Source organism: Pieris rapae, chromosome 18 (assembly GCF_905147795.1).
Source record: "Pieris rapae chromosome 18, ilPieRapa1.1, whole genome shotgun sequence".
NCBI lineage: Eukaryota > Metazoa > Arthropoda > Insecta > Lepidoptera > Pieridae > Pieris > Pieris rapae.
Genome location: NC_059526.1, coordinates 1125210 through 1146030, shown reverse-complemented (window position 1 = coordinate 1146030; position 20821 = coordinate 1125210). Strand labels below are relative to the sequence as shown.

The following is a 20821-nucleotide window of genomic DNA, read 5'->3' as shown; positions in this document are numbered from 1 at the left end:
GCGTAGTTTCAAAGATTTAAGCATACAAAGGGACATAGGGACAGAGAGCGACTTTGTTGTGATTGTCTACGGTGATTTTATCATCGGTATATAAAAACCAATAGCAATTACCGCCCCCCTCTCACAAGAAAAAAGCGACAAGTACACAAATAAAGAATAAAAAAACATCTTCCAAGCCGGCCGGTCACCGTGAAAGATCACGACCGAAACCCTCCAGAGAAAATAAAAACAAACAGTTCAAAAAACAGTCATCATAATACCCTAAACATAATACATTACATACAATGTCAAAACTATATATATAACATACTCACGATTATTGGAACTAACAGAGTGTTTGAACAATATAAAGTTTGATATTATTGGTCTATCGTTCTAAAAAAAAAATCTAAAATCTCGGTAACTATAAGCCCTGTTATTAATTCAAAACGTCTATACTAATTTAACGTAATGTAACGAAATTTAACTATTTGATGTGTCATACGTCTGTCTGTCTGTATCTGTCACCTGTATAGATAAATTATTTCAATTGGATTGTTAAATTATAAAATATTACTATTTTTATTACGCAAATACTCGTCAAATCCCAATAATTATTTAATTTTGCTTTGAAACGTAAATGTATCAATTTATCTTTAACGATACAGAAAATACCTATTTCTCAACCCGACGTCAGAGGCACCAATTACGTAATTATTCCCGTAAAACGTTATCCCTTAATTCAAATTCGGGTGAAGCTATACTCCACATATTTTGCTCGCAAGGACAAAAGCTCTCAACCATAGAAGTGTTTCTATTTACGTGATTTGCAAACACTTACACGCTGAAAATCAATTTACACCTTAATGCGTTGAAATAAAGTCGTTTTTACAAAAAGGCCCGGGAAATGGGCCACTGTTTTTCCGTAAGCAATTTGGTGCTTTTCATTTAGTGATATTTTACAGGAGAGCCTCCGACGGTGTAATTAACACTCGAGTCTCGAAAACTCGAATGCGAAAACAAGGCTGAGAATACAGCGAAAATAAAAGTTTTTGTTATATGAAAACGCTGTATATTTCGATAAAGCCGTCTTTCATATTGCTAATGGCACTAAAACCCTTTAGCCTCAGATTTCTGTATCAGTTCCACGATCATTTCTAATAGGCATGTAAGGTGAACCACCTTTTCAGCCTGTCACATCGAATGTTGGGTCGGTTTTCCTCAACGATGTTTTTCTTCATTGCACGAGGAACTTAAATGCGCCCATGGGTGACTACGAACCCCAGGAATGATAGTCGCATGTTGAAACCACTAAAGCAACAATGCTTTATCCCATATTTTTATAAAAATTAATATATAATATGAATAAAAAGATTTTAAGACAATTTATTATAGGCATAAATCATATCATATTAAATAAATCACTTCCAAATTAAAATAACCATACAAGAAATACAACCGATGCTTTAAGATAAAACTCAAAAGAAAAATGCACAATTTATTTATTCAAAAATTGAAGAAGGATTTTTTTAAAGAATTAATCCACTTCCGCCTCCGCCCATGCCGTAGCCATTGCCATAGCCATTGGCACCGTTCAAGTAATTGTTGTAGCCGTTGCCAAGGTAACCACCATTGGTGCGCCGGCCCCCACCACCAATATTGTGAAAACCAGAGTTGTCGGCACGGTTAAGCTGAAAGGGCGGAATGATATATCATTTAACATCTGCTAATAAACAAGAAGTTAAGATCTGATAAAACAGCAGCATTTTTTTACTTAGAACCATGTCTTTATAGCCTCAGCAAAAAAATCTTTTTTGGAGACAAAATACAGTACATACATATAAAGCTTTAAATATAGCTGTATAGTTTTAAGTACATGCATCAAGTATATTATATCTTTGATGGGTTTTTAAATCAGTTTGGCAGAGTATAGAGTAGATTGGTACTCACAGATGTCACGCTGTTATGATGAGCGCCAAGGTTGTGGAAACCGCCCAGTCTGGATCCGCCGTAGCCAGCGTTGTTAAGGCCACTTGCGCCGCCGTTGTACCGGCCCCCACCATATCCACCCCCATTCAGGTAACCGCCGCGACCACCACCCATACCAACACCTAGGCCATAGCCTGGATAGAATGGTTGGGCCTGGAGCGATGCAACGCAAACCGCAAGAAGAAGGATCTGTAATGTGTGATAGTAACAGTTAATTGCAGGACATGAAAATCAATACAGCCTTTAAAATTTAAAAATAATTCGAAATAAAGATAGATTTTTTTTTATATTTTAAAAAGGGCCGAAAAAAAAATATAACTTACAATACACTTCATGTTTTCGTCGGTTGACCTTCGATACTGAATAATAGTCGAGGGAAGTCCAATATTTTATATTAATTTAACAGCTGTTTTATCTGATTGTTAATTAAAAAAACGATTGCGGGATCGAATTGAACAATCGAAATTTCCATTTCATTAGTGTGGTAAAAATGTCATTAATAATACGTCATAATGGTAAGACTATTAGTAAGTGTAGTTAACGATATCATGTTGTTTTTATCTCACTTAATTTTTGACTTATGGGAGTTGCAGCTTGAGTGTACGACCAACCAGGCTCCAGAAGATAAACCACTCGTTATATGGAAATTTTATTCGTTTTTACAACTAGCGAAATCAGAGAATAAAATATCACTAAATAAATTCCCTCGTTTAAAGTAAATTAATCAATAAAGCTTTTTATAAATGTGACGAATACTGAAATGATCCTAATCCTTGGGATTGATTGGCTCCAGTTCAAATAATTTCTATTAAAAACTTGACGTTTGAAAACAGTGGCGGAAAGTTTCTTGCCAGTTCATAAGTGAACTTGCTTACCTATGTTATGTTTGATTTGATTTAAGCCTTTTTTTGAATCTCTCACCCTTGTACACTGTTTCAATCGTAGATCTATTGTTAAAATGCTATTCTGTGAATCCAATTTCCAAATTGTTACTGGAAGTAGTAAAGTTTAGATATGACTTGATTTAACGATGATATTTCAATATCTGCCTTAGCTTGGGGTTTTGCGGTAAACTTGGAATCGCTATCGAAGTCTCCGGACTTAAGCTTTCACTGATTTGATTGTTTGTCTGATTTTAATTTAAGAAAGTGTGTTGTTGACATTATTCGAGATTAATTTCGGAAATGTATAAACTTCTTGAAAGTAATCTCGATTATAACATTATCATCTGAAGCACACTGTCTCTCCATATCTGTTAAAAAATTGGTATACGTATACTTATGGGAACAGTCCATGTTATATATGAACGTATTATGAAGTAAAGGGGTATAGATTCATGTAAGAAATACAATAAAGCAGATTTGACTGTAATCAAAAAACAATATACATACATATTTTTTGTATTGGAAAACTGCCATTGCAAATTGTATGCAGATAGTTGTTAGTTGTTACTCAGCATAAAGAGGATGTGATCTGAATTTTGAAAACAACGTGAATTGCAAACTAGAATTTTAGCCGGATTCCGTTTCGTCAATTTCCGGTCATTGCGTCCTTTGCATTAGCTTTCTGATTTACGATAGATCAATGATCAAACAAATATATTTATATTGATACATATGTGTGCATTTTAGAATCGTTCACCACCAATTGTTGAAACTTAGATTGTTCTTTAAGTTAGATGGATTTAAAATAAATAAAATCTTCTCAATAAGACCTTTAAGTTTTAAAATCCTTTTAGACAAGCACACATACGAAATTTGTAAACGTACTTGAAAGACCAATTAAAAGGCCGGCAACACACTGGCGAACCCCATGACATTGAGAGTGTCATCGCGGCGGTATCATTTAACATCAGATGAGGCTCCTGCCCGTTAGCCCCCTGTTCTATAAAAAAAACATCATACTAAAATTGGAGAATCCAATTCCAATAATATCATATAGATTGGGTTGATTAATTATTTATCAACATTTTAAAAAGCAATTAACATTGTTTTAATTCTTACTCGGAAAGTGTTGCTTGTATGTAACAAATTAAGTTTAAATGAAATTTATTTTAAAACTATATTAGAATATGTATGGCTTATATAATGTATGTACTTAAACTAGCAATAATAATATATAATAATAACATAAGCAACCTAAGAGAAAGACTTCCTTGAGAAGCCCCTGAAGGGTGTCATTAAAAATATTTTCGATTAAAATCACATTAACATAATACTATTATTTCAGTAAAGTGTATAATGTTGGTCTTATTAGTTTGTACAAAATTGAAACTCTCGAGAGAAATAGGCTGTCAAAAGAATTTAGCCTAATTCCAGTGTTGGATTTTAAAAGTAGTCAAAACTTATCAATCAAAACTGACAAAAGTTAGATCAGCATTTCTAAATAAACTGTTTTCTAGTTCAGTTTCTCTATTTAGATAAGATATAAAAAGGTTTACAAATAAATAACATTAATTTAAAGTGTTATAAATTGTCTAGAAAAATAAATATAAAACTGAAATTTTACATTAAACAAACGACAATTAAAAACTAATATTTCAAAGAAAAAACTAGATTGTTTTAACTGCTGTACAAAGTCAGTCTTCCAGCCTCTTTAAATATTTCCTCACATACTCTTTAATGAAGTGGAAAATAGCAATATCTTCCTAATTACTGTCATAGTTAAATAAAACCCGAAACATGAATAATTATGCAGGTAATTCCTGTGCGCCCATTTTATTACAATTAATATACAATGTTTTGAGAAGTGAAATTATAATAAATAAAATTTTGTAGAGCTAATTTGAAATTTAATTTAATTTAAGCTTTTTTTAATAAAACAGTAATTAATTATAATTTCTATTTAAGAATTATACAAAATGCTGAGATTATTCAAGGTAAACATTTTGACAGTAAAAGTCTGGAACTAATGATTTAATTAAATTGTTTCTTTTGTTATTAATATTTTAACCTAATTTATAGATGTTAATAATTAATTATCAGCCAATTTTTAACGTAAACGAAGTTTAGATACAAGGTAATAAAAGAGTTTGTGTGTGTATTTGGCTTTATTTAAATTAAACAAGCATTGAAGATCCACCACCACGACCGTATTGGTTTCCAAACTGTGATGCGCCATTTTGGTATTGGCCGAAACCGCCGCCATTTTGTGCACCAGCGTTGAAACCGGAGCCTCCGCCAACATTGTGGCTTTCGTCGTTTTGTACGTTGGTCACCTGTTTAAGAAAAAAAAATTAGAAATGTTATATGTAGTACAACTCTATGGTTATATACAAATTCAAAAGTAATTTATTAATGTAGGTACCATAATGTACACTTCTGAAAGTCAAAAAATTATATATTAGATTGGAAAACTTATTTAATAATAATAATGTAATATGTATTTTTATGTGAGATATCGAAAAAGTCTTTAATCTTTTAATACAAACCTTAATAAAAAATTAATCAAATCTATAAAACTCACACTGCTGGCATTGGAATGATGAGACCCGATGTTGTGAAATCCACCACCTCCACCATTTTGCATGGCTTGATTTCCGATTCCACTTGCGCCGGAAGCGCCGCTTTGTCCACCGTAGTTGGCGCCATTGGCATATCCACCTTGACTTGCACCACCAATGCCACCCATGCCTAAACCGGCTGCCCCCATGCCTAAACCGGCTGCCCCCATGCCTAATCCTGCCCCAGTGCCCATACCCATACCTGCTCCAGCGCCCATACCCATACCTGCTCCAGCGCCCATACCCATACCTGCTCCAGCGCCCATACCCATACCTGCTCCAGCTCCCATACCCATTCCTGCTCCAGGGCCAATACCCATCCCTGCTCCAGGGCCAATACCCATTCCTACTCCAGGGCCAAGTCCCATCCCTGCTCCAGGGCCAATACCCATCCCTGCTCCAGGGCCAATGCCCATCCCTGCTCCAGGGCCAATGCCCATCCCTGCTCCAGGGCCAATGCCCATCCCTGCTCCAGGGCCAATACCCATCCCTGCTCCAGGGCCCATACCTAACCCAGATCCAGCCCCCATTCCCAGACCGACACCAGGGCCTCTGCCATAACCTAGGCCGTATAATGGTATGGCATCTAAAGCCAACACGCAGGCTAGCACGGTGATGATCTGCAAGTATAACATATATTATGATAATACCGTTTTAATAAAAATACTTTTCTAAATATGAGTTCCATGAATTTTTACTATTTTAGTAAGCAACAAAACCAATTTAATACTTAGATTTCAACAAAATTATTCAAATAAACGTATATATATAAATGTACGTAATAATATAAAACTTACAATGCACTTCATGATGTTCTGGACGGCTGGTGATGATTGATAATTATTTTAAAATTGTCCACGCTTTTATATTTACCACTAATGACTAAATATTGTTTAATTAGTTAGTAATTACGTAATATTCATTAGGTTTTATGTAAAGGGATTACCTAATGGACCCCTTATTTAGTGCGAATTTAGATTAATTGTCTCGGAAACATGGGAATGTAATTTTTAAACCGAGTAATAATAAATACATATTTATGTATATTGTACCATATATTTATAATTTCTGTCTCTATTGAGAGGCGGTAAAATATTTAACTTATATTTAAATTCATAAAATCAAATCAAATTATATCCTTGAATATGAAGAAATTGTTACACCGATATGTCGTTCGTATGCAACTCTACAAGGGTCAAGACCTCATATGGATGTCTCTAATGTATTATTAATCGGCTTGATTCTCTGTCTCTACGCAGGATATTGCGTCTCTGCATGTTCTACAAAGTGTACTATGGTGTTTGATCTGAAGAGTGGTTTCGTTTAATTACCGTAAACGCCGTATTAACTCGAAATGTTGGTCTTTCCTGGAACATGCGACTTCCAACTGATTTAAAGAGCAATTTCTTCTCAAAGGCCGACCACTCACTCTTTAAAATGGCTGTCTATGGGCTGCATGAACTTCCCTTTTTTGAGAACGCACAACCCTTGTTTACTCCTTTGTCATAAAGAAAAATAAAAGCCAAGGTGTCCTATATATATATAGAGTATGGTATTACGTTTTGACAAAAATATTTTTGTTCACGTTTAGTTACTGACGACACGAGTCGTACAGAAATATCCTTTTTTTATTCTATATTTTTTTAAAAAGAAAAGTTTGTTCCTCATTTTATATTTCCATTTTAATTCTACAAAGTATATAAAATGTTCAAAGCCTTTAAAACTGCGAATAACTTGTTAATTGCGTGTAAAATAAGAACTTTTCACTTAAATAGGGCTCGGGTTTTATTCACGAAGCCATCAAAATATAGAATTTACAACGCTGTGAGTGATTCGACTATATAAAACTGCTGGTGTTGAACATTTTTATTCTTCTAACACGCTTTATGTTTCACTAGATGGCGCCATAACTAATTTGAGAATTTTAGTGTATATCATAAACATTTTGCTGTTCTAGACGCAATGCAATCGAAAGATAAAGAATTGCAGATTAGATATATTATTAGAACAGTTTAAAACAATATTTATACTAATATTATGAAGATTATTTCTTCCACACAATCAAATCAAAACTGTTTACAGATCAAGCTGTATTGACGCTCCGTGCGGAAATGCAATAAAAAAAAATAAGGTTAGCTCACATAAAAATCTTTGTGCAAAACAAAATGTTATTATTATTAATAAACGGTAGTCAACTTTATATTTTTTTTATGTTTAAAATTACAAATACTTAAAATATCCTTAACAAACTGAAACACTTTTAAATTTCCGGGATTAATAATTCAGTATCTTTAACGGGTATCGACTAAATAATTCGTTCAAAGGCTTTATCGTAACAGTAACGAGGTGAAACAAATTTAAAAATACGGCTTTCTGAATATTTAACAAAGGATGAAAGGGATTGATTGTTATTCAAACGACGAATTTATATGAAGCTACGCCGTGGTTTAGAGGCAAAATATGAGTTCCTTGTATCGTAGGAAAATAGCGTGGGATTTCTTTTTTTATCATTCGATTTGCAGTACCTTCAAAATGGTGCTAAGTTTTATCATCGGACGTCGACAACTGAGCGTTTTTCAAGGCAGTTTTTGCACCAACACTTTGTGGAACCAGCTGCCCACTGAAGTATTTCCGAACCAATTCGACTTAGGGTCCTTCAAGAAACGAGCGTACCAATTCTTAAAAGGCTGGCAACGCACTCCCTCTGGCAATGAGAGTGTCCATGGGCGGCGGTATCACTTAACATCAGGTGAGCCTCCTGACCGTTTGCCCCCTCTTCTAAAAAAAACGTCCGTCGTTCCACAACGAAGTGTTTTTAACTACAAATATGTGGAAGGTGTTGCGTTATTTGATCGAGCTCTGGGAACACTTATCATTTAGAATAATAATGCTCAACAAAAATTCGCAAGTAACCCTACCCTACCAAAGCTTTCCAAAACTCATTAAAACCAAGTTTCCCTGTAAACCCCTCGTTTTAGAGTATAAATTGCTCCAGTAATTTAATACTACAACTGAAATTTCACAGACAGAAATTACGTAATTAGGAATCATATTGCTGTGGGTAAATGTATACTAAACTAAATATATACTACTAAATTCTTACACACTACTTGAATATATAGTATGTTATATATAAAAAGTAGAAGTTGTTGTTGAATTATCACATTAACTACAAATATACCATTCAAAACATCGATTTTAAAAAAAATTGTGGCGCTAAAACCTTTTTAGGTGTTGGTCTGAGATTTCTGAATGTTTCGTGATCATGGCCAATCTAAAAGGCAAGTATTTATTCGGCTCCTGTGCCTGACTCACGCCGTCGAATGTTCGGGTCCACCGGCAAGGCTGACAAGACTGGCAAGCCGGTTTCCTCACGATGTTTTCTTTTGCACCCTGAATCCACTAGGCCAACAAAATATTGAAACAAATCGCATCATAATTGTAAAAATAATAACAAGCCCGTTTAATTTTATCAATCATGACATTAATAATAATAATATACATCTGACATTTTTTAATTATTTTTATCTTGATATCCTATTTATCCTGGCTACCTTCAGTACCGGCGATCGGAATCCCCTAACAGGTGAAGTTCTCCTCCAACTCACTCTATCGGCTTTCTTTCTCCATGCGCTTCCACTTTTTATTAGTGGCCCCCTCTTCTCCTTTTTCTCCTTAGATATATACATAATTGTCTTTAAAGTCTACCTTTTATCTGTGTATATTGCTATATTTCCCGCCCATGTGCACTTCTGTTTAAGGGCCTAATTAGGGCATCAGTCTTTTTTATTTTTCGTCATATTTTTTCGCTTTTAATTTTAAGTGTATTATTCTTATATTTATAACGTTTAGTTTTATATCATAACATAAGTAAATGAATATGTACACAGCCAGTAGCCACCACGATACGCAGATGATTTATAACGCGTCTTAATGACGGCCATTAGTGGGCGCTAAGAGAGTTCTTGACCTGAGAATTATTAATAGAGATCGAAATGAATTCCTTCTTAGGATGGGAAATTTTAATGAAAAACGCAATAGTATATTCATTCGTAACATTCGTTGAGAAAAAGTTTTATTTAATTGTTAAAAATTAATGTAAATCAGGCGCATGGATAACAACTATCTGTATTCAAATTTATACAAGAATTTGACAGAGAATACGAAAAATGTCACTTAACCTACAAATTTGACTATTGTAAAATTCAGTTTATTACTTTTATGTAGAGTTATATACATACGCGTTTGAGTTTTTTTTTCTGTATATACTTAAGTCATACATATTGTATGCCTCATGAAAGCACTTACCCGTAAAAGCCTACAAATACGCAAATACTCCTCATCTGACATTTGCAAGTTTTCTTGACAGGCGTTCCGTTTTGTTTACTTAAACCTGGATAATAAATATGTGCTTTACTTACAAAGAGAGACGATTATTTGTAATGTTTGTAAATAACTATAAAAAAAAATTACTTTATTTGACTCAAAACAAATCAGAACATTACATTCTAAATACAATATTCACTGTGATTAAATTTATACATAATATACTTCTGTGAGCACTAGTGTTTAAACTAAGCCTAGCCTGTATCTTAAACGCTAGTTTCTTCCAGTGTCATTAAGAAATTGGTTAAGTTTTTACCATTAGACGTTTATTTGTTTTTTATTGTTAAATTTAATTCTACTTCATTGAACTAAATGAAGGCAGAATTAAATTAACTTAAATTGTTGCAATTGGTTAGACCATAGTAAGTGTGAACTTCGACAATGATTTTTAAGTCTTGTAGATGAGAAACTTGAATTCGAGACTATACTATTGAAAACTACTCTAACTTTAATACATCGTTAGAAGGCTACCTGAGTAACAAAATATATTAAATTTGAGTCTGTATATTTTACTTACAAGCGACAGTCCCTCCTGCAGATTCTGTTTCAGCGCAGAGGAATGACCCACGTAGTCTTAGAATGTGATGTTGTGGCTTTCCACCGAACATAAATCCTCGTAACGACGAGGTTGCTTCGTGAAGCCTGCTAAGTGCGTAGGAAACTTCTGAAAGTATGGAAAGACTGACCAAGTCAGCGTCTTAGTAAGGACACTAATTATATACATACTTTGTCTGGATTCTGAAATATGAAGTATGCTGTGATTGATGATTGAAGATGTACAATTCATTTTTATTGTTTGTTATTAGATGTAAGCTTTTATTGTAATTGTTCGTTGTCATATCAATACGTGTCCCCAGAACATTAATACTACATTTTAAATCTTTGAATTACCACAAAGTAAAAAGAAACACGCGATTAACTGTAATTAATATATTCAATGGGACTTGCGTGTTCCAACATTTATTTAAACGTTGCAGACTCTTGTCCGAATAAATATCTATAATTTCAATGTTTGCTTTATTTACACAATTTAAGCTCCTTTATTTAGTATTGAAAATGCTATTTCAATTATTAAACGCGAACTAAAGTGAAATTACATTAATTGTATAACCAGCGTTTCGAGTGAGAGTGAGTTGTGTATATGTTTTGTCGCAAGCAATATATGTAGTATTTATCAATCGAGCGCGGCCTGACCCGTTTTCCGAAAATAGCTACAAAACCCGTCAGAAACAGTTTCGGTGACGAAAAATTTTCAGACACGCGACCTGTCCATTACGTAAGGGTGCGTCCACATCTGGCGAATGAGCAGCTCGCGAGCCGTTTGCGAGCTTACGTTCGTTCATTAAGTCTCCTGTGCAATTAGGACTGATCGACTCTCTCCAACGGATCCTTGACAGCTAGAAGTCATCTACGTTCTGCTCCACCAGACACTTTCTTTTGCAAGCTAGGGAACGGTGTAACCGACTCCCGGGGTAGTATTCCCAGGACTACTCCTTTTCCTACCTTTACCAATAGACCCAGTCCATTAAGGAAAAAAATCCGTAACTGAATTATGCCACAATAGAACTACGAGAGCGCTCATGTAATATGTTCTCGCTTTGTGTCTATGTACGAAGTAACAGATCGTATGAAAATCGAGGTTTTTAAGTTCTAACTTCAATTACTAGATATAAGATGACAACAAAGACTATTGTATAACATAAACAAATAATATACAATAGAACTTGTCACAATATAAATCAGTGGCCACAGATTAGATTTGTATAAATCTACTAAATTAAGCCGTCATCACAGCTATGTGTTGACGACGCTTAGAGAGCCCTCTGGCATTGATTGTGTCCATGGACATCACTTAACATCAAGTGAGCCTCCTGCCCGTTTGCCCCCTGTTCTATAAAAAAGAGGCCCGTGAGATGTCTATTGTCTTCTTTCCGCCAGCACCTGGCTTATCTATCCAGCAAGTGTGTCTTCTCAAATATTTTAGGGAATGTCACAAAATTATAGAACTTAATATTATAAATCTAACAACCGCTTACATACCTGCAATATAAGAACCTCATGGGTACAATATTTGTATGAAGGTGTGCGGAATTTTGCCAGATCAGAAAAAATCATTATAGTGTCGCCAGACTGTCACCAAATAAGGTTTTACAAGGGTTTGATGTGACCGTCATCAGAATTAGTAATGATAAAAATATCAACCGTGGATGTTTTTTGTTGTTTTGATCTTTTATTAGATTTAGGGTTTAGGGTTCTACAATGAATGCGGGGAATGACAGCTTGGTTATGCAAAGAAATATTTTATTATTATTCGCAAAAATTATATATAGTATGACTCAAAATCTAGCGATTAAAAGAGATGGAGAGAGAGAGCGAAATAGAGTGGCGGAAAGTTTCTTGCCAGTTCATCTTGCCCGCTCTACACCATGAGTAGTTTTGACGTTCATAAGTGTATTTGTTTATTGTATATGAATAATGTTATTATGACTTTGACTTTAGATATTAGTAAGACGCTGTAAGAGGCTTTTACTTCTGAAGAGGTTTCGATAGTTCTAAAGAAAGTAAGCATATCGAGTACCAAAAAAAAATATGCTAACTGTAAATGCAATATTTGTAAATAAACGGGATTAATTATTAATATATATTGTTAAACTTCTGCATTGCCAAAGACAGGGTGAACGGAGGAAGATATGCAACACGATCTCTGTAATGAAGAACGCGACTAAAGATCATTAAGCTTAAGATGCTTATTTTAGCCCCCATCTCCACATGCGGCCATGTGTGAACATTTCATGACAAATCGTGGTTCGTGCAAAATTCCCAACACCAATTAAGCCGCAGTCAGCTCCAACATTGTTAAATTTTAATGAAGTCTATTAAAAGTTTAACGTTGAAGCATGCACGGCTGGATGCCTCCATTCCGGAAATGTATGAATTTTCTCTTTACACATTTGTATTTTTGTATTAATATAGATTTGCAGTTAATGGTTTAGTTTCACAATTATGTCAATTTTTCAACGAACGAACGCAGCCGATTGTGCCTCTTTGTCGCTCGTTCCGCGCTCTCGCTTGCACTTAGCCTTAAACGCCTCAAAGCGAGGAAACGCCGCATGCGTCATGTTTTTTCGTGCGTGCAGCCGGCTCCATCGAAATATAAGACGTTGTCACGTCAAAAAGTTAATAAGAAACTCAAAGACCCTTCCGCTATAGTGCCTCCTGCCCGTTTGCCCCCTGTTCTATAATAAAAAAAATACTTGAACAAACAAACAAATTGATTTTCTTCTTCTTAATAATTTTACCTCTTAAAATACATTTTGAATTTATTTTAATTAAATTTATTTAAATCCTGTCGACATCACAGGAGAACGAAGAGCTGGCAGCTACCTCGCACAAAGAATTAGTCTAGCAATTCAAAGGGGGAACGCTGCTAGTATCTTCGGAACCTTGCCTAAAGGGACTCCTTTTAATAATATTTTTTAATAATTTAATTTTAAGGCTAGTTATTAGATATATTTTTAGTTTGTAATTGTATATTAATACTAAATTCAAAATTGTTCTATTTCGGGATCACACATAAGGGATACATTTTATGATAAGGATATTTTAGAATTATATTATGGGCAATTTATAGAAGATTAAAAGTTGCTTTTGAATACATAACTTCATGTTCAGACATCCCTTCTGTCACAGTATAAGAAGTAACAACTTTGTAAAACATTTGCCCCGTATCTTTGTTACTTAGTTGAGAAGTTTCCTCCGACTTTAATGTTTATTTGTATTTATCTTTTACTTAAAGACAACGGAAAGTATAGCACCTGATTATGTAAGTAATGTGGTGATAACGATGTAATCAAATTATTCTAATTAATATACATTCAATAAATACAGCAGGTTTGTTAATTATTTAATATAATTATCAAATTTGGATAATTCTTTAATGCGTTTTAAAGGTATGTATCGCGTGCTTGGCTACAGGAATATTCAGAAACAAACAAACAAACTGAAATCATTTATTCATATAAGTAACATAATGTACACTGTCAAAAAAAAGAAATATACATTAAATGATTCTAATTTTACATTTACTGCCAGTTCTCAAATCAAGGGCGTAGATCGGAAGAGAAGAATTGGCAATAAACTCTCCGCCACTCTTTTAAATCGCCAAGTTCTTTTTTTTATATTATTATAGTAGGTAACTAAAAATATTGTGAATATCAAATTATAAACTTTATTTGTCATTTTAAATATTTTATAACTAAATGACAAGTGGAAGCTTTAAAAAAATATGTATACAAGAACAGATATGTCCTAAGCACGTATCAAAGAGAACAAAAATGATACAATAGGAAATAGAAAAGGGGTTTTGTACTATCAATATTCGCAAAGTTGGTGAAACTTCGCATATGTAACAGAATGATGTCGGGTCTTTGAGCAACATCTGCCGGTGTAATACGGGTTGAAATTGGATCGTTCTGCAAAGTTTGATGACCTATTTTGATGTATCAATTTGAATATTCAACCTTTTTTACAGCTGTTTTGTACACCAGGTATAAAATCACTGTTAACATATTATGTTAAAAATTAAAATTATAAAACACTGGTAACATATTATGTTAAAAATCTGGAGGAAGTATGAACACCGATCAACGGTACTGATGGAAGCTTACAAGCGTTTTGAAGGCAGTTTTTGTCGCGCACCACCAATTTTTTTTTAATAGAACAGGGGCAAACTGGCAGGAGGCTCACCTGATGTTAAGTGACACCGCCGCCCATGGACACTCCCAACGCCAGAGGGCTCGCGAGTGCGTTGTCGGCCTTTTAGGAATTGGTACGCTCTTTTCTTGAAGGACCCTAAGTCGAATTGACCAATACATGGAACCAGCTGTCCACTGAAGTATAATCGAACTTATTCGACTTAGGGTCCTGCAAGAAATGACAACCAGTTACGCTGGCAGTATTTCCTAGATGCATTGCGATACTTTTTCGTTGAGCAAGGAAAGCACCAGTTCTGGTTCCATCAGTTCTATCTACCAGACGTCAACTTAACCTTTAATTAACGACTGTGGACTTGAACCCCACGGCCCATGAGTCTCTACTCTAAGGGGAACGAAATTGAAGGATGTTGGAGGAAAGAAAAGAAATTAATCATTTTTAATATGTTTATATATTACATAACATAGTTACGCTCTCAAATCAACGATGAAAATTTTCTAAATAAAATTATCTATAAACCGTTTGCCTAATGAAATTATATGTGCGATACAATATATTAACAACCTCATAAACGCGTTATGGGCGGGTTTCACACCATTAAATCAACTTGGAGTATTTTCAAGAGGGTTTTTCGCAACAGCGTTTAATAACGATATTTTTTTTTGATCAAACTCAATCTCAAAATTACAGTATCCATATAAGTTACCAAGAACACTAATACATGTCAACAGATAAGATGTTAAATTGATTCCGAATTTACATATACATTACTATCAGTTCGCAAGTCAAGGGCGTAGGATGGGCAAGAAACTCTCTGCCACTCTTTTTAAACGCCAAGTTTTGAGTCATACAAATGGTTTGAACTTAAGCAAATCAAACATCGAATAAATTAGAATCATTTAAATATTCGTCTTATTTATAAAAAGCTTCTTTTTTTTCACGAGAGTTTTGAATTTATTCAGTGATAATTCTATAATTTTTCGAGTGTGTTATAAAAACGAATACAATTTCCTTATAAGGTGTGGTTTATCTTCTGAAACCTGGTTGGTCGTACGCTTACATTAGTTGTTCCGAAAAGAGCAATACATGGCGCATGGGTCAAACGTCAGACATTGTAAAAGATTTTATAAGTTTTAAAACGGATTTTTTCAATAATATTTATTTATTTATTTGCAAGAATATGATACAATAATGTTTTGGTGATACAATCTAATGTTCGCATATTCTTATACACATACAATGGCGTGCAAATTTGTCTTAAATTGAATTTTACATAGATATTACATATGAGTCATAATATAGTAAATTCTTGTAATATTTATCACTACATCATAAATTATAGAAATATATGATATCGTTATCAAATTAATATTAATTATAATAATCCACGACAAGTTGACTTGCTTTTTATATTGGTTCCGCCGTTCAGCATAAGTAGCCCAGTCATATTAGGTAAGAAAAGGGGTCAACCTCGGAATGAAAGATAATAAGCTGCAAATTGGTATGAACCTTTGTTTTGTCATTCTAAATGTTGTCTCAAAAGTCACAATCGTTATCGTGTCCGCGTCTCAAGATATTCAAGGTCAAAGGTCACAAAAATCGGTTTTTCGCGAATATCTGGCTTCCTATCGGTTAAATGAGATTTGCATTTGTTATAAAAGTTGTAGGCTATAAAATTCCCTACAACTTTTGTTTAAACTTTTTTTTCATACGACCAACCGTTTTGAAGGTAGAGCGCGAAGTGCACATCGTACAGTCATATACGGCCTAATGCAAGGTCAAGCGTGAGTTATGGTTATCAGTACGTTATAAAGTCAATTATTTACTTGGAAATTTCAATTATTAAACAATGCCTATTATTTATGTACTAACTATTAATTATTTATATTTAATTAAAGTAAGTAACTTGATTATTTATATATAATTATTCATATTTAACTATTTAAGTATAAAATATTATTAATTCTGGATTATATATTATTTTATGTTACTAGAGCATTGGAAAAAATTCCTGATTTAGATAAACTGGTGGAAGTATTTCAACAAGAAAACTGCCCAAAACAAACATTATTAGAAAATGGAGTGCGCATCTTGTTGGCATTATATAATGCTCCAAAATCTGAGGACAACATTGATCATTTCCGCTACACGCAATTCATCAAATTTACAAAACTAAATAAACCTGTACAACTGTCAACACTTCCACCAACAAGTGTAGCAGCTCATCAACACATAAAACGTGTCTACTACCAGATTCAAACGTGGTTAGGGAAGGACTTAGAACCTCAAGAATGGGGCTGGATGCTTGAAAATGAAATCCTGGAGCCCATACGAACGTTATTACCTCCAGCACCAGCCGAACTACTAAACGTAATATTTTGCAATTGCAAAAATGGTTGTGGTTCCCGCTGTGGATGCAGAAAATCAGGGCTACAATGTTCTTTAGCTTGCGGCCAGTGCAACGGACAAGCTTGCCTCAACGCTTCACTGTATCCAAGTAATCCCGATGAAGAAAATACATATGATCCCGATATTCTGGAAGGTTTGGAGATGAACATGACAGATAATGAGGATGATGACAATGAATCGAACATTTTTGAGCGACAAGAAGAAGAAGAAGACGAAGAAGAAGAAGATAATTAGCTTCCATTTCCAATTTCATTACAATTAAAATCAACAAAGATACTTTTGATATTTGAACTCACATTTTGATAAATGTATATTATGCCGTATTTAATAATAAATAAAAATATGTGTAAAATATATACTCTTACTATCATTTTAACTTAAAATAAAACTAAAATATATAATCCAGAATTAATAATATTTTATACTTAAATAGTTAAATATGAATAATTATATATAAATAATCAAGTTACTTACTTTAATTAAATATAAATAATTAATAGTTAGTACATAAATAATAGGCATTGTTTAATAATTGAAATTTCCAAGTAAATAATTGACTTTATAACGTACTGATAACCATAACTCACGCTTGACCTTGCATTAGGCCGTATATGACTGTACGATGTGCACTTCGCGCTCTACCTTCAAAACGGTTGGTCGTATGAAAAAAAAGTTTAAACAAAAGTTGTAGGGAATTTTATAGCCTACAACTTTTATAATAAATGCAAATCTCATTTAACCGATAGGAAGCCAGATATTCAGGTAAAACCGATTTTTGTGACCTTTGACCTTGAATATCTTGAGACGCGGACACGATAACGATTGTGACTTTTGAGACAACATTTAGAATGACAAAACAAAGGTTCATACCAATTTGCAGCTTATTATCTTTCATTCCGAGGTGAAAGCCCTAATATGACTGGGCTAAAGATGCAATAACTGACGACATCTATAATAATCTGCGCCTTCAAATCACTACTACCATTCCCTGAAACACGCTAAAGAAGTTATTTCGGTCGCTAAGACTTACCTTACTTAGTACTGACTTATTCTCGACCTTATCCACTGCGGCCTTCTGGCCTTTATCTGATCAAGACCAGGCCTTAAGGTTGGAGGAACAGAGTACCATCCTTCCTCCATAAGCTGTGCGTACCTACCAAATTATCATACTACCTTAACTACATCTAGTGAAACTAGAAAACTTTTTACATAGGCACAGAGATAGTGAATTCTCAAGACGATGAAAAACTTTGTATTATAATAATAATAAAAGCCCTTTATTCGCTGACCATTTAGCTTAAATGCTATTCTTATCAAACAGAAAATTCTTAAATCTTATAGCAAAAATAATTTATTCTCAACCTCTTTGGTCAGGTTGTCTGTCGACATAGGCCTCCCCCAATTGTTTCCATGTCTCTCTATCCTTGGCAGACCTTCTCCATCCTTTTGGTAGATCGTCCTCCCATCTTTTATCGTCCTCCCATCTTTTAAAAACCTTGTATTACTAACCATTGAATCCCATTACGAAATCCTATTACGAAAACAACATTAAAAGAGTCAAAAGCTATTATCGCCTGGCTCTAACTTTGGATAATTAATGTTTCATAAAACAAAGGGATTACGCAATGAAATCCATTAACCAAATAAATACATAAACAATATAAGCATTACCGCCACCAACATCCCGTTACAGATTAATTTTGGGAATGCGAAATCAATGTACCCACAGATTTAAGGTACCTACACTTTCAAATTTTCTGCGGATCATATATAGCGAGGCTAATCAGTGACGCTACTAAATTTTGAATCTGCTTCATGATCATTTATCAATCTGATAGGCAAGTAGGTGATCGGCCTCCTGGCACATGATGTCGCTTGTTTGGGTCGAAGGTAACTCGGTTTCCTCTATCGACAACAGTTCGAGCAAATATTAAATGCGCACGTGGAAAATAATTTTATGATGCACAGCCGGGGCTCGAACCTACAACTTCAGGGATGAGAGTCGCACACTGAAACGGGTAGACCAAAACTGTATAGTAAATACACTATATATATAATTAAGGTATAGTAATTCTTTTATGATAACGGCTACTACAACTGACAGGTCCTTCTCTAAAATAGAGGTTGAACCAAAAAATTGCTTGCTTCGCTTCGTCGTATTACTAATTGTTTTTAAACTATTTTATTATTGACTCATTTTGATTCTATTTACTTAATTTACTAATGAGAATTATAAGGTTAATAATAAGCTAATTACGATAAATATATTGCAATAAGAATAATGAAATGATTCCGTTGTGCAATCTTAGTTTTAAAAAACTTGGCCACCCTGACAGCATCCGTTGAACGCTTGTTACACAAAGGAAATTGCCTTGTTCGAAGGCACGGGCTATGATAATAGCGTGTTCAGAACAAAGATCAAAAGTTTTATATTTTTGAAACAAAGCAGATTAACTGTTAGACGAAACTAGAGGAATCAGCATTAAAATCTGCCCGTTTGCCCCCTGTTCTATAAAAAAAGAACGTTTTTGTTATAAAAATTAATTTAAGAAATTTTGTTTGATATTTTACGTTTTTGTAATCATCCACTATCCACTTTAATTTAATTTATTATTCAACTCTCAATGCCTGTATGTATGCCTTACATTAGAGTTGCCTTTTTTATTTATTTATTATAAAAACACATACATTATATACAGACTATGCCAATGAGAAACATTTAATAAAGTACATATTTTAATATTAAACACATAATATATACATCGCTTTAAATGCACGTGGATGTACATTCACAATCATCAATAAAGAAGTAAAGAAGAATATACATACATATTGTTTATCCCAAAAATGCTCAACGCTCAATATGGTGTCAACAGGCGGCAGTTACACAACATACGACGCCACTGAGATATGTGATACAGCACGTATCATGTAATAAATTTAAATAATAATTTATATCTCAGTCACAATTTATATAATTTTAACCACATTTTACTAATTAGGAAAGTGTGCTATTTCATTATTTACTAGCTAACCCCGCGAACAACTGCGTTTCGCCTTGATATGTTTTTTTACATAGCCAACCTTTGTAGTAGCTACATATATACCTCATTGACAGTTCGCTTTATTGCCAAAGTACTAACTCAAACTAATTTTATGTATATTTTTCCTAATTTCTCTCAATAAAAGCCTTCCTCAAAGTTCACTTATAAATAAAAAAATACGATTTGGTCCAGCCGTCCGATAGCAACATTTTTTTTATAGAACAGGGATCAAATGGGCAGGAGGCTTATCTGATGTTAAGTAATACCACCGCCCGTGGACACTCCATCCTAGAGGGCTCGCGAGTGCGTTGCCGGCGTTTTTAGAACATTATGATTCATTTTTATTTGTACACGTATAACATTTACTGTTAATATAATTTTAATACAGTATTCGGTGTAATCATAACTCTTTAAACGATTTATAACCAGGCTATTTTAAATATTTACATTTTAAAACAATTTTACCGGTATTTGGCACGACCGTACATTATTCATCGTCACGATTCAGGTGATATTTGTAAAAAGCTCTACTTTGTCATGTATTAGTTCAGAGTGCGTGAAATTGACATTCTCTTTAGTCTCATATTTCAAAGGTTTACGATGCTGGTGGCTTATTGGTGATACCTTCAATTTGATAAATGATACCGGTGAATGTACATCGTAAAAAATAACTGATTATGATATTTAAATTGAATTTTTTTTTATTATTTTATTTTAAAGTCATTCCTATTTACATCGATTTGAACATTGTTTTGTTTGTACGACAATTGGTTCCGCGTTATAAGAAAGGATTCTCGCT

At 33.9% G+C, this 20821-nt stretch overlaps 2 protein-coding genes across 2 annotated transcripts in view; one reads left to right on the top strand and one right to left on the bottom strand.

The window, feature by feature from the left end:
• Positions 1 to 20821, top strand: part of LOC110991615 (calsyntenin-1) — a 135593-nt gene that overhangs the window by 73499 nt on the left and 41273 nt on the right. The window lies entirely within an intron of this gene.
• LOC123689968 (glycine-rich protein DOT1-like) lies at positions 1465 to 2379 on the bottom strand. Its single transcript, XM_045632212.1, has 3 exons — positions 2292 to 2379; positions 1930 to 2157; positions 1465 to 1670 (listed from the first exon to the last, which is right to left on the bottom strand). The coding sequence occupies exons 1-3, from the start codon at positions 2301 to 2303 to the stop codon at positions 1509 to 1511; spliced, it is 402 nt and encodes a 133-aa protein (XP_045488168.1). The 5' UTR covers positions 2304 to 2379; the 3' UTR covers positions 1465 to 1508.

Coding starts and splice junctions, on each gene's coding strand:
- LOC123689968 (XM_045632212.1), bottom strand. Junction 1,671..1,929: donor ATCATAACAGCGTGACATCT/GTGAGTACCAAT, acceptor CCGCCCTTTCAG/CTTAACCGTGCCGACAACTC.